At 38.5% G+C, this 12,671-nt stretch overlaps 2 protein-coding genes across 3 annotated transcripts; both read right to left on the reverse strand.

The window, feature by feature from the left end:
* Positions 1-405: 405 nt before the first annotated feature.
* LOC143448933 (E-selectin-like) lies at positions 406-5,379 on the reverse strand. Its single transcript, XM_076948901.1, has 17 exons — positions 5,214-5,379; positions 5,048-5,133; positions 4,872-4,967; positions 4,426-4,540; positions 4,113-4,247; positions 3,782-3,892; positions 3,598-3,708; positions 3,266-3,358; positions 2,952-3,065; positions 2,679-2,771; positions 2,469-2,579; positions 2,269-2,358; positions 1,872-2,054; positions 1,538-1,649; positions 1,288-1,439; positions 930-1,099; positions 406-711 (listed from the first exon to the last, which is right to left on the reverse strand). Exons 1-17 carry the CDS (start codon positions 5,260-5,262, stop codon positions 535-537), a joined length of 1,998 nt encoding a protein of 665 aa, XP_076805016.1. The 5' UTR covers positions 5,263-5,379; the 3' UTR covers positions 406-534.
* Positions 5,380-6,459: 1,080 nt separating this feature from the next.
* On the reverse strand, positions 6,460-11,410 carry LOC143460186 (E-selectin-like). Of its 2 annotated transcripts, XM_076957606.1 has the most exons (17): positions 11,253-11,409; positions 11,087-11,172; positions 10,911-11,006; positions 10,465-10,579; positions 10,152-10,286; positions 9,830-9,940; positions 9,646-9,756; positions 9,315-9,407; positions 9,004-9,114; positions 8,731-8,823; positions 8,522-8,632; positions 8,322-8,411; positions 7,926-8,108; positions 7,592-7,703; positions 7,342-7,493; positions 6,984-7,153; positions 6,460-6,765 (listed from the first exon to the last, which is right to left on the reverse strand). In XM_076957606.1, exons 1-17 carry the CDS (start codon positions 11,299-11,301, stop codon positions 6,589-6,591), a joined length of 1,995 nt encoding a protein of 664 aa, XP_076813721.1. In that variant the 5' UTR covers positions 11,302-11,409; the 3' UTR covers positions 6,460-6,588. The 2 variants fall into 2 exon arrangements, with proteins under 2 accessions (XP_076813721.1, XP_076813729.1); XM_076957614.1 differs by lacking the exons at positions 8,731-8,823; positions 9,004-9,114 and having other exon boundaries at positions 11,253-11,410.
* Positions 11,411-12,671: the final 1,261 nt, after the last annotated feature.

The raw sequence follows: 12,671 nt of genomic DNA on the forward strand, positions 1-12,671 counted from the left end.
AAGTCAAGCAACGTCATAATATCCTGATCACTTGAGCGCGCAACACCGGGAAAGATCATTGTGTTTTTCAAAGAACTTTCGTAATTTGTAGTAATCGTCATTAAGACATGAAAAAACAAAGACGCCCTTTGGATACATATCTCTCCGTATCAAGCTATGCTCGATGTGCACCGAGAGATTAAAACGGAAGTTGATCCTAGAGTGTCGCCCTATACATCTTCCTTTTTATTTTACTATATACTGATAATACTGGGTTAATACGGTTCAGCCACAATCAAATTCAAAGAAAAATAAAATCATAGTAGACTCAGGTATGGACTAGAAGCAGTTCGACAATGTGTAGGTCATTTAGCGTAATGCTTTGATTCGCGCCATAAACTTAAGCGGAGAAAAAGAGACGTAACCCATTATCACTTTTTGTTTATATTTTGTTCCGCTTACAACGTTTCGATTAAAACGAGTTAGCATATTTTTGCCTCTTTCACAATGTCAAAATTTAATTTGAAGGAAGAGACCAGGATTAAATGATCTGATTCACTCGCAGCGTCGTCCTTCGCAGATTCTATCGCCGAGGTTCGCTAGGAGCACTTCACCTAGTCCGGCAAATCCTCCTTCCGCTTTTATAACCCTGTCGGGAGCGCCGGCCATTGCCAAAAGCTGATCATCGTCCAATGATTGAGGAGGTGGTGGAACAACTCCAAGAGCAAAAACCTGAAAAAACCGGTAACTTATAAGCTTACACTTTAGACTATGAACTGAAACGAGACCACGACAAACTTTACAACTTTCATTAAAAGGCGAAAGCTAGAAGAGGGCCGATTTAAATGGCTTCACTGTTTTTTTTTCGTTTTCACATCAACATACATGGTTCTTAGCAAAACTGGATCCGGATAAATTTGTTCCTGTGTGATGGAAACGTTTTGACTTACCACGACTCCATCGTCACGAAGAAGTTGCGATTGCGTGATCACACGATTATCGTCTTTTGCTCTGCCGTCTGTGATCACCAGGAGCACGTTTGGAGCCTCTGGTCGATCTCCGTTATCAGCTTGAAACATCACGTTCCTGGCGTGCTGCAGGGCCAAGCCAGTCAAAGTTCCTGCAAATATGGGCTCTAGGATATTTTTTGTGTTGAATGCAACTGCACAAGGCGAGTGTCAAAACAAGTCTACTAACTCTCAGCTATAGGCAACGTGGACTAAAACTTAAAATTCTTGAAAGCAAAGCAAAGAGACTGAAAAATCACGAACAAAATATTTAAGCTACCCGATTTATGAACTATTTTACCTCTTCCTCTGTAAGGAATCTCTGCAAGTTTACCGAGAAGTTCAAATTTGTCGTCTGGATAATCTTTCAGTAGGATCTGCGAGTCCGTATCAACTTGATTGTTGAAACGAAAAACTCCAATCCTGGCCGCTGTAAGTCCTACGTCGAAGCCACTTGAACACAGAAAAAGCTTTGCCTTACACTTTTGTCACAACAAATTTAAGATATTCTGGTAGGTAAAAAACAAAATGAATTTTACGTATCGGCTTACGCTATAAATTGTCCAACAAATTGCTTCATCAGTCCCCAGTTAGGTTCACCGATGGACGAAGATGAATCCAAGACAATTACAAGATCCACCAACGCATGGGGAGGGCACTGGCCTAGAAATTCATTTCGTTTAAATCAAAGGTTTTGTAAACAAATTTTAGGTGAACTTAAGCATAGACACAGCCAACCAAATCGCAGAAGTTATAGCATGAAAATATTTAGCAAGGAACGTTTTCTTTCACGTGGCAATCGAGCAAAGCAGAGTTTTGTTATTATAATGGCGGTTTGCTCCATCGTTGAAAAAACAAGGTCTACGCATTGGATACTTTACTCACGGACACAGCACGGGTCAGGGAATGACCATGTCGAGTCGTTCAGACACTGCTTTTGTGTTACGCTTTCCGGAAAGAGAGAATAGTCCTCGTCACAGAAAAAAGAACAAACCGACCCCACTCGATTGCCTTGAGTGCAAATTATATCTCCGTTGTCGAGCGGCTTTCTTTCCGAACAAAGTATTCCTGAAAAAATTTATGTCTGATTTTGCTCCGAAGCAAAAACGCTTTATTTGCGAAGATTTTACAAAATGCTGAAAATTAATCAGAGAATATCTACCAATGCTCTATCAATACGTTAATATGAAATGACACACTATTTGAGACGGGCAACTGACAACGGTATAAAACTCAGTGTTAAAACGTGTTATAATTATTGTTAAAAAAATTTTTCACTCACTTATGCATTGAGGCGGAGGAAAATTAAACTCGGCGAAATCAGTCTCGACTCTTCTGCAAACACTGGAAAGATCTCCGACAAGGGTGAAACCTAGAAAGAAAATGCAGAAAATAACGTTGAAAAAATAAAAGTTAGAGCGTGTTTTTTTCTGGAAGATTCTGTTGGGTTTAAGTCACGAGAAGAAACCAGTTCCTATATACCTTCAAAACATTCGAACTGGCAGACGGTGCCTATGTCTACCAACGGGCCATTTTGTGAACAAGTTTTGAAGCCGTTAGTTGGATCATCAACCAATAGGCATTTTGGATCAGCTGAAAAAGCAAAAGATTTGTTTCTTGTGTCAAAAAGATCATAAGATTCGAACTGAAACATAATAAAGTAATGAGAAATGAGATCCGACAGTCTCATACGTTCACAGGTGGGTACTTCGTTGTCAAACTCAAGTCGATCTGAATCGACGACTCTTCTGCAAGTGCTCTCAGGTTCGCCTACCAGCGTGTAACCTGAAATTCAAATGAAACTGAGAAAATATCCCAAACGTTGTCTGTATTGACGTCATTGCTCGAATTTTCAGCAGCAGTGAATACATAGATTAGCAACGAGTTAATATGCTGCAACCGTTTGTGGAAAACTTAATAAAAAGTTTTGTCTTTTGCATTTTGATTCGTATGTTATTGTCACACCTTCATCGCAAGCAAACAGGCATTCAGTTCCAGCATCAACTCTAGCGCCATCCTGCGAGCAAACCTTACTTCCAAAACGAGGAGTTCCAATTATATCACATTTTGGATTATTTGCTGTAAAACAAGAAATATGTTGTCCAGAAAATTCATAACATAATTTTGTCACTTCATTTGTTTTCGTTTTATGACATCAGCGATTGAGTGCATGCAGACAGTAAGATTAACAAAAACAATTGACAATTTTCTTTTGCTCCGTAAAGCTACTCCAGAGCAGTTACGAAGATAAAGATTAAATAAAATTAATCATCTCTCACGTTCACAGGTTGGCACTTTTTTGTCAAACTCAAATCGATCTGTGTCAATGACTTCTGTGCAAGTACTTTGCTGGTCGCCAACCAGCGTGTATCCTGGAATTCATTATGATACTTTTAACCGGTATTATTGATCAATGTTAGGCATGTAAATCATACAACTACAAGTATAGGCTACAAGCCCCTATATATAGGGCCTCCATATATAGGGCTTTGTATGTAGACATACAAACACAAATATTAGTCACTTTCTCAACTTTGATAACAACTTCGATGTGAAATACGGTACAATGCAATTCTAGTCGTAATATTAAATAAGAAGAAAACGTTCATATCAGGGTCGCATTTGAACTCGCACACGGTCCCAAGATCAACTCTAGCGCTATCTTTCGAACATTCTTTGGTTCCAAAGCGAGGTGTGCCAATCATTTCACACTGGGGATTTGCTGCAGCGATACAAAAATATGTTAAAAGCTTAAGGAACATATTTTGAGTAAGGTTAAGATACTGTTCCTATACGTTTAGGTCTGCATTCTGGTGGGTTTCGTGGCAAGAATTGAGGCCGTCTCAAAGTCCTTCGCCGAGTTCTGTCTCTGCAAACCGACCTCCTTGGGCCGAAAAGCTCATACCCTGTAAAATGTCTCACATTTAACATAACATTGCAGTGTGACGTTTATGTATATTTTAACGTGCTTGTGACGGCTTTTCATGCTGCAGCGTTTTGATTGTTGTCATTTATTGGCCCATTTTGAAAGTAACATGTGTAGTTATGATAGCAAAATTTTAGATATAGTTTCTGTCATTTCACTACACTGATGGTATATGATATAGGTATACGTCACTTATTCACCTTCGTCACAGACAAAATTGCATCTGGTTCCGATTTCAACTAGGGCGTCATCTTGCGTGCATAATTTTCTGCCATTTACCGGAGCTCTGATCATGCGACATTTTGGTGCCGGTGGTGGTTTGGGAGGTGTTTGTTCTGAGAACAGAACAAAGTTAAACGCTTCCTAACTTACACTTTAACCCTCTTTTAATTGACATGTACAACGTGAACTAAGCGGCGTAGTGGCAAATGTAGCAGAACAAAAAACATATTCGAAAAGCCTTCAATTGAAATGTAACTCCAATTCACCTTCAACTATAAAAGAAATACTCACCACCCTCGCAACCAAGTGTTGGCCCGTTACAGTTATCGCTGTTGCAGCAGCAGGTGCACACCGAGCTCGGTACGTTGCTGTTGCACTGACTCGGTACCCAGGCGGATCGTTCATTCTGTTTGCAGAAAAAAGTTGTCAGTTCTTTGTCTGTTTCGAACACAGGGCAGTTTTAATCAACGTTTTTATTCTGTATAAAAGTGGCTATGCACTGCTGTTGTATAAGTAAACTATTTTACTGCAGCCACAAAACCCTCTAGATCTGGATAATGTTGTTTTGAACATGAAATTTTTAATTTCTGCACGTTTTATTTTCTTGTCGCTATCCGTGCTATTAAGTGCATTAACGCATGCTATTAACAACTACATAGTAGTGACTTTTGGTTCTCACAGCGCCAATGACAAAAAAATAAATGATTGATTAATTAATTGATTGATTGAGCCATCACCTGAATAAAATTATTTTCACAAGCCAGGGCTTGCTTGCAGCCTTTCCATATCAGCATTCCGTAGTCTCCTCGTCTGATTGCGACGAAACAAGCTTCCTGAAAAAAAGAAGCTTGTTATTTGCCCAAATAGAATTCTAATCGACTCCGGTCGGTCGACACAGAGCGAAACGAGTTACCTGGTTCGCTTGACACCGCTGGACTCGCCCATTTCTCTGACAGTCGTCGTTACTTTTTGCGTTGTCACAAAAGAGACATTCCAGAGCTGTAAAAATGAATATTAAATTGACCATTGTAACTTATTTGAAAGAACAACCTAATTTTTTAAACCGAATAAAACTCTACCTTTGCAAGAAGACAAAAATCCTACAAACAGCAAGACTTTGAACAACATGACATTCGATTCAGTTTACAAGCACTCCGTTCATTGACGAAAGATTATTCTGAAAGAACCAAAATGTTTTCGCAATCTTATAAGATTGTTTTGTTTAAAGATACGAAAAACACAAATCTCTTGAGTCATTTCAGACCAAATGAAAGAAAACGCCGACAAACGGAACTCACGACATCGTGAAGAGGAGGAAATCTTCTTTAAGAATCTGCAACAAGGCCTTTTTCCTTATGTCCATTATTACGTCATGTATTCAAATTGTTTTTTAATTGTGACGGAGGTGTACAACATTCATATCTCTTGAAACTCGTTTTGTGTGTATACTTTGTTGTTTTTTTCCTTCTTGTTGTTTTGTGTTACCATCATTTTTAATTTTAAAATATGTGTCTAAAATTTTTGTTTTTTTAACTTGGATGATTGGAAGCGTTAAACTTTGTCTGCTTTGTTACAAAATGCTGTTTCATTCTGTTTTTGAAAATTTTGGAGTCGGAAACACTGTTGTTCGTTTGGACAGTATGATTCTGCTAGGATTCTGCCAGAATGACAGTGGTCCTTGTTATGCCACTTTACATTCACTGATCAACGTGGTGCTACAAACGGGAATTTCCCGTTGGTAGGAATATGTTTTGCAAAATTGGTCAGTTGCTTCAAAGAAACTTTATACAATGCAGTATTATGACCGTACAAGAGTGGTCTTGGTAAATTTCAGTTGTCAATAATAATGTTAATAGTTAGTTATTAATGATCTAATTTTCAAAGGATTATTTATTGTTTTATTAATCTATTTGTTTATTATGAAGTCAAGCAACGTCATAATATCCTGATCACTTGAGCGCGCAACACCGGGAAAGATCATTGTGTTTTTCAAAGAACTTTCGTAATTTGTAGTAATCGTCATTTAGACATGAAAAAACAAAGACGCCCTTTGGATACATATCTCTCCGTATCAAGCTATGCTCGATGTGCACCGAGAGATTAAAAGGGAAGTTGATCCTAGAGTGTCACCCTATATCTTCCTTTTTATTTTACTATATACTGATAATACTGGGTTAGCACGGTTCAGCCACAATCAAATTCGAAGAAAAATAAAATCATAGTAGACTCAGGTATGGACTAGAAGCAGTTCGACAATGTGTAGGTTATTTAGCATAATGCTTTGATTCGAGCCATAAACTTAAGCGGAGAAAAAGAGACGTAACCCATCATCACTTTTTGTTTATATTTTGTTCCGCTTACAACGTTTCGATTAAAACGAGTTAGCATATTTTTGCCTCTTTCACAATGTTAAAATTTAATATGAAGGAAGAAACCAAGATTATATAATCTGATTCACTCGCAGCGTCGTCCTTCGCAGATTCTATCGCCGAGGTTCGCTAGGAGCACTTCACCTAGTCCGGCAAATCCTCCTTCCGCTTTTATAACCCTGTCGGGAGCGCCAGCCATTGCCAAAAGCTGATCATCGTCCAATGATTGAGGAGGTGGTGGAACGACTCCAAGAGCAAAAACCTGAAAAAACCGGTAACTTATAAGCTTACACTTTAGACTATGAACTGAAACGAGACCACGACAAACTTTACAACTTTCATTAAAAGGCGAAAGCTAGAAGAGGGCCGATTTAAATGGCTTCACTATTTTTTTTTCGTTTTCACATCAACATAGATGGTTCTTAGCAAAACTGGATCCGGATAAATTTGTTCCTGTGTGATGGAAACGTTTTGACTTACCACGACTCCATCGTCACGAAGAAGTTGCGATTGCGTGATCACACGATTATCGTCTTTTGCTCTGCCGTCTGTGATCACCAGGAGCACGTTTGGAGCCTCTGGTCGATCTCCGTTATCAGCTTGAAACATCACGTTCCTGGCGTGCTGCAGGGCCAAGCCAGTCAAAGTTCCTGCAAATATGGGCTCTAGGATATTTTTTGTGTTGAATGCAACTGCACAAGGCGAGTGTCAAAACAAGTCTACTAACTCTCAGCTATAGGCAACGTGGACTAAAACTTAAAATTCTTGAAAGCAAAGCAAAGAGACTGAAAAATCACGAACAAAATATTTAAGCTACCCGATTTATGAACTATTTTACCTCTTCCTCTGTAAGGAATCTCTGCAAGTTTACCGAGAAGTTCAAATTTGTCGTCTGGATAATCTTTCAGTAGAATCTGCGAGTCCGTATCAACTTGATTGTTGAAACGAAATACTCCAATCCTGGCCGCTGTAAGTCCTACGTCGAAGCCACTTGAACACAGAAAAAGCTTTGCCTTACACTTTTGTCACAACAAATTTAAGATATTCTGGTAGGTAAAAAACAAAATGAATTTTACGTATCGGCTTACTCTATAAATTGTCCAACAAATTGCTTCATCAGTCCCCAGTTAGGTTCACCGATGGACGAAGATGAATCCAAGACAATTACAAGATCCACCAACGCATGGGGAGGGCACTGGCCTAGAAATTCATTTCGTTTAAATCAAAGGTTTTGTAAACAAATTTTAGGTGAACTTAAGCATAGACACAGCCAACCAAATCGCAGAAGTTATAGCATGAAAATATTTAGCAAGGAACGTTTTCTTTCACGTGGCAATCGAGCAAAGCAGAGTTTTGTTATTATAATGGCGGTTTGTTCCATCGTTGAAAAAACAAGGTCTACGCATTGGATACTTTACTCACGGACACAGCACGGGTCAGGGAATGACCATGTCGAGTCGTTCAGACACTGCTTTTGTGTTACGCTTTCCGGAAAGAGAGAATAGTCCTCGTCACAGAAAAATGAACAAACCGACCCCACTCGATTGCCTTGAGTGCAAATTATATCTCCGTTGTCGAGCGGCTTTCTTTCCGAACAAAGTATTCCTGAAAACATTTATGTCTGATTTTGCTCCGAAGCAAAAACGCTTTATTTGCGAAGATTTTACAAAATGCTGAAAATTAATCAGAGAATATCTACCAATGCTCTATCAATACGTTAATATGAAATGACACACTATTTGAGACGGGCAACTGACAACGGTATAAAACTCGGTGCTAAAACGTGTTATAATTATTGTTAAAAAAAATTTCACTCACTTATGCATTGAGGCGGAGGAAAATTAAACTCGGCGAAATCAGTCTCGACTCTTCTGCAAACACTGGAAAGATCTCCGACAAGGGTGAAACCTAGAAAGAAAATGCAGAAAATAACGTTGAAAAAATAAAAGTTAGAGCGTGTTTTTTTCTGGAAGATTCTGTTGGGTTTAAGTCACGAGAAGAAACCAGTTCCTATATACCTTCAAAACATTCGAACTGGCAGACGGTGTCTATGTCTACCAACGGGCCATTCTGTGAACAAGTTTTGAAGCCGTTAGTTGGATCATCAACCAATAGGCATTTTGGATCAGCTGAAAAAGCAAAAGATAGTTTCTTGTGTCAAAAAGATCATAAGATTCGAACTGAAACATAATAAAGTAATGAGAAATGAGATCCGACAGTCTCATACGTTCACAGATGGGTACTTCGTTGTCAAACTCAAGTCGATCTGAATCAACGACTCTTCTGCAAGTGCTCTCAGGTTCGCCTACCAGCGTGTAACCTGAAATTCAAATGAAACTGAGAAAATATCCCAAACGTTGTCTGTATTGACGTCATTGCTCGAATTTTCAGCAGCAGTGAATACATAGATTAGCAACGAGTTAATATGCTGCAACCGTTTGTGGAAAACTTAATAAAAAGTTTTGTCTTTTGCATTTTGATTCGTATGTTATTGCCACACCTTCACCGCAAGCAAACAGACATTCAGTTCCAGCATCAACTCTAGCGCCATCCTGCGTGCAAACCTTACTTCCAAAACGAGGAGTTCCAATTATATCACATTTTAGATTTGCTGTAAAACAAGAAATATGTTGTCCAGAATATTCATAACATAATTTTGTCACTTCATTTGTTTTCGTTTTATGACATCAGCGATTGAGTGCATGCTGACGGTAAGATTAGCGAAAAAAATTGACAATTTTCTTTTGTTTCGGAAAGCTACTCCAGAGCAGTTACGAAGATAAAGATTAAATAAAATTAACCATCTCTCACGTTCACAGGTTGGCACTTTTTTGTCAAACTCAAATCGATCTGTGTCAATGACTTCTGTGCAAGTACTTTGCTGGTCGCCAACCAGCGTGTATCCTGGAATTCATTATGATACTTTTAACTGGTATTATTGATCAATTTTACGCATGTAAATCATACAACTACAAGTATAGGCTACGAGCCCCTATATATGGGGCCCCATATATAGGGCTTTGTATGTAGACATACAAACACAAATATTAGTCGTTTTCTCAACTTTGATAACAAGTTCGATATGAAACACAGTACAATGCAATTCTAGTCGTAATAATGAATAAGAAGAAAACGTTCATACCAGGGTCGCATTTGAACTCGCACAAAGTCCCAAGATCAACTCTAGCGCTATCTTGCGAACATTCTTTGGTTCCAAAGCGAGGTGTGCCAATCATGTTACATTGGGGATTTGCTGCAGCGATACAAAAATATGTTAAAAGCTTAAGGAATATCTTTTGAGTAAGGTTAAGATACTGTTCCTATACGTTTAGGTCTGCATTCTGGTGGGTTTCGTGGCAAGAATTGAGGCCGTCTCAAAGTCCTTCGCCGAGTTCTGTCTCTGCAAACCGACCTCCTTGGGCCGAAAAGCTCATACCCTGTAAAATGTCTCACATTTAACATAACATTGCAGTGTGACGTTTATGTATATTTTAACGTGCTTGTGACGGCTTTTCATGCAGCAGCGTTTTAATTGGTGTCATTTATTGAAAGTAACATGTGTAGTTATGATAGAAAAAATTTTAGATATAGTTTCTGTCGTTTCACCACACTGATGGTATATTATATACGTATACGTCACTTATTCACCTTCGTCACAGACAAAATTGCATCTGGTTCCGATTTCAACTAGGGCGTCATCTTGCGTGCATAATTTTCTGCCATTTACCGGAGCTCTGATCATGCGACATTTTGGTACCGGTGGTGGTTTGGGGGGTGTTTGTTCTGAGAACAGAACAAAGTTAAACGCTTCCTAACTTACAGTTTAACCCTCTTTTAATTGACATGTACAGCGTGAACTAAGCGGCGTAGTGGCAAATGTAGCAGAACAAAAAACATATTCGAAAAGCCTTCAATTGAAATGTAACTCCAATTCACCTTCAACTATAAAAGAAATACTCACCACCCTCGCAACCAAGTGTTGGCCCGTTACAGTTATCGTTATTGCAGCAGCAGGTGCACACCGAGCTCGGTACGTTGCTGTTGCACTGACTCGGTACCCAGGCGGATCGTTCATTCTGTTTGCAGAAAAAAGTTGTCAGTTCTTTGTCTGTTTCGAACACAGGGCAGTTTTAATCAACGTTTTTATTCTGTATAAAAGTGGCTATGCACTGCTGTTGTATAAGTAAACTATTTTACTGCAGCCACAAAACCCTCTAGATCTGGATAATGTTGTTTTGAACATGAAATTTTTAATTTCTGCACGTTTTATTTTCTTGTCGCTATCCGTGCTATTAAGTGCATTAACGCATGCTATTAACAACTACATAGTAGTGACTTTTGGTTCTCACAGCGCCAATGACAAAAAAATAAATGATTGATTAATTAATTGATTGATTGAGCCATCACCTGAATAAAATTATTTTCACAAGCCAGGGCTTGCTTGCAGCCTTTCCATATCAGCATTCCGTAGTCTCCTCGTCTGATTGCGACGAAACAAGCTTCCTGAAAAAAAGAAGCTTGTTATTTGCCCAAATAGAATTCTAATCGACTCCGGTCGGTCGACACAGAGCGAAACGAGTTACCTGGTTCGCTTGACACCGCTGGACTCGCCCATTTCTCTGACAGTCGTCGTTACTTTTTGCGTTGTCACAAAAGAGACATTCCAGAGCTGTAAAAATGAATATTAAATTGACCATTGTAACTTATTTGAAAGAACACCCTGGTTTTTTAAACCGAATACCACTCTACCTTTGCAAGAAGACAAAAATCCTACAAACAGCAAGACTTTGAACAACATGACATTCGATTCAGTTTACAAGCACTCCGTTCATTGACGAAAGATTATTCTGAAAGAACCAAAATGTTTTCGCAATCTTATAAGATTGTTTTGTTTAAAGATACGAAAAACACAAATCTCTTGAGTCATTTCAGACCAAATGAAAGAAAACGCCGACAAACGGAACTCACGACAGACGACGACGGCTGATTAATAGGGTGCATGTTCCGTTTGTTTTTATAAAATTATCTTTTCATTGAAATGCCTGATAGTCCCTATATACGGCAAATATATAAATAAATGCTTAAGAATACTTGGAGAATAGTGAATACACACAAACTCGAGTGCTTTTATAATGAGATGAAATTATGACAGATTTATCAGGTTCCTGAAAAAAATTTGATTTGGCTCAAACTGTCACAATGAAAAGATGTTGGGCATGAATTTGAAGATTAAAAATGTTAGGCTTCACGGGAACGGCAGTTTACAATTTACACACGTCACTGCACAGGTCCGGATGAAAGTAAAGCAGTTCTGTTACTCCAGGAAGCGGTTCAATGCAAACATAAACCGATGGAAGTCTTAGACGGGAAATGGGCTTCCGACGCTAAACATTACTCGTTGTTTATTGTCGACACAAAGTCTTATATAACACTTTACAAAATATAAACTATCGAAATTCATAAAACAAATCTAAGACACAAATTCCAATAATCAATATTTATATTCTATCACCAAAAGAACTTTAGAGTAGTACACTTTTGTTTCCAAAGTTAGCCTGATTCCAGTCTTGCAATTTCTCTATTAATAATCATATGTATTGCTTAATTTGTGCGACCTTGTACATTGTAATGTAATATCTATGGTTAAGCTGGCAGAAAAAACTCAGAATAAAGTCATAAGCGTTTATGACATCATAGACTGCAAATGAGTTTATAGCAACTTCTGGTCTCAATCCTGCGTTTCCAATACCAGAACAATGTGTCAATATATTTGCTGAGATTGATCGGAGAAAATATACCGAAGCCTGATGGTATTGAAACTTAGCTGGATTGTTGAAGTACGTCATTTATACCAATAATGCTACATATAAGTTATAAATATGACGTAAATCTACAAAGAAAAGGGAATCTGGAAATAATTTATCGCACATAACTACACTTCTACAGCTAACTTTAGATTCAATGTCGAACAAATGGTCGAACTGCAAGTGTAAAAAGAGCCAATACAGGAAACATAAATTGGAGAAAATTTCAGCGTTTGCGATACCACAAGGCATAGCACGGGACGTAATGATGTAATAATTACTGTAAGCGTGGGTAGAGTGGCGAACTGGTAATTATGCAAGGGCGAGGCATTGAAGGTGTTTGCTCCCGGGAGCCGATAGTGGT

Source organism: Clavelina lepadiformis, chromosome 1, assembly GCF_947623445.1.
Source record: "Clavelina lepadiformis chromosome 1, kaClaLepa1.1, whole genome shotgun sequence".
In the NCBI taxonomy this organism is placed as follows: Eukaryota; Metazoa; Chordata; class Ascidiacea; order Aplousobranchia; family Clavelinidae; genus Clavelina; species Clavelina lepadiformis.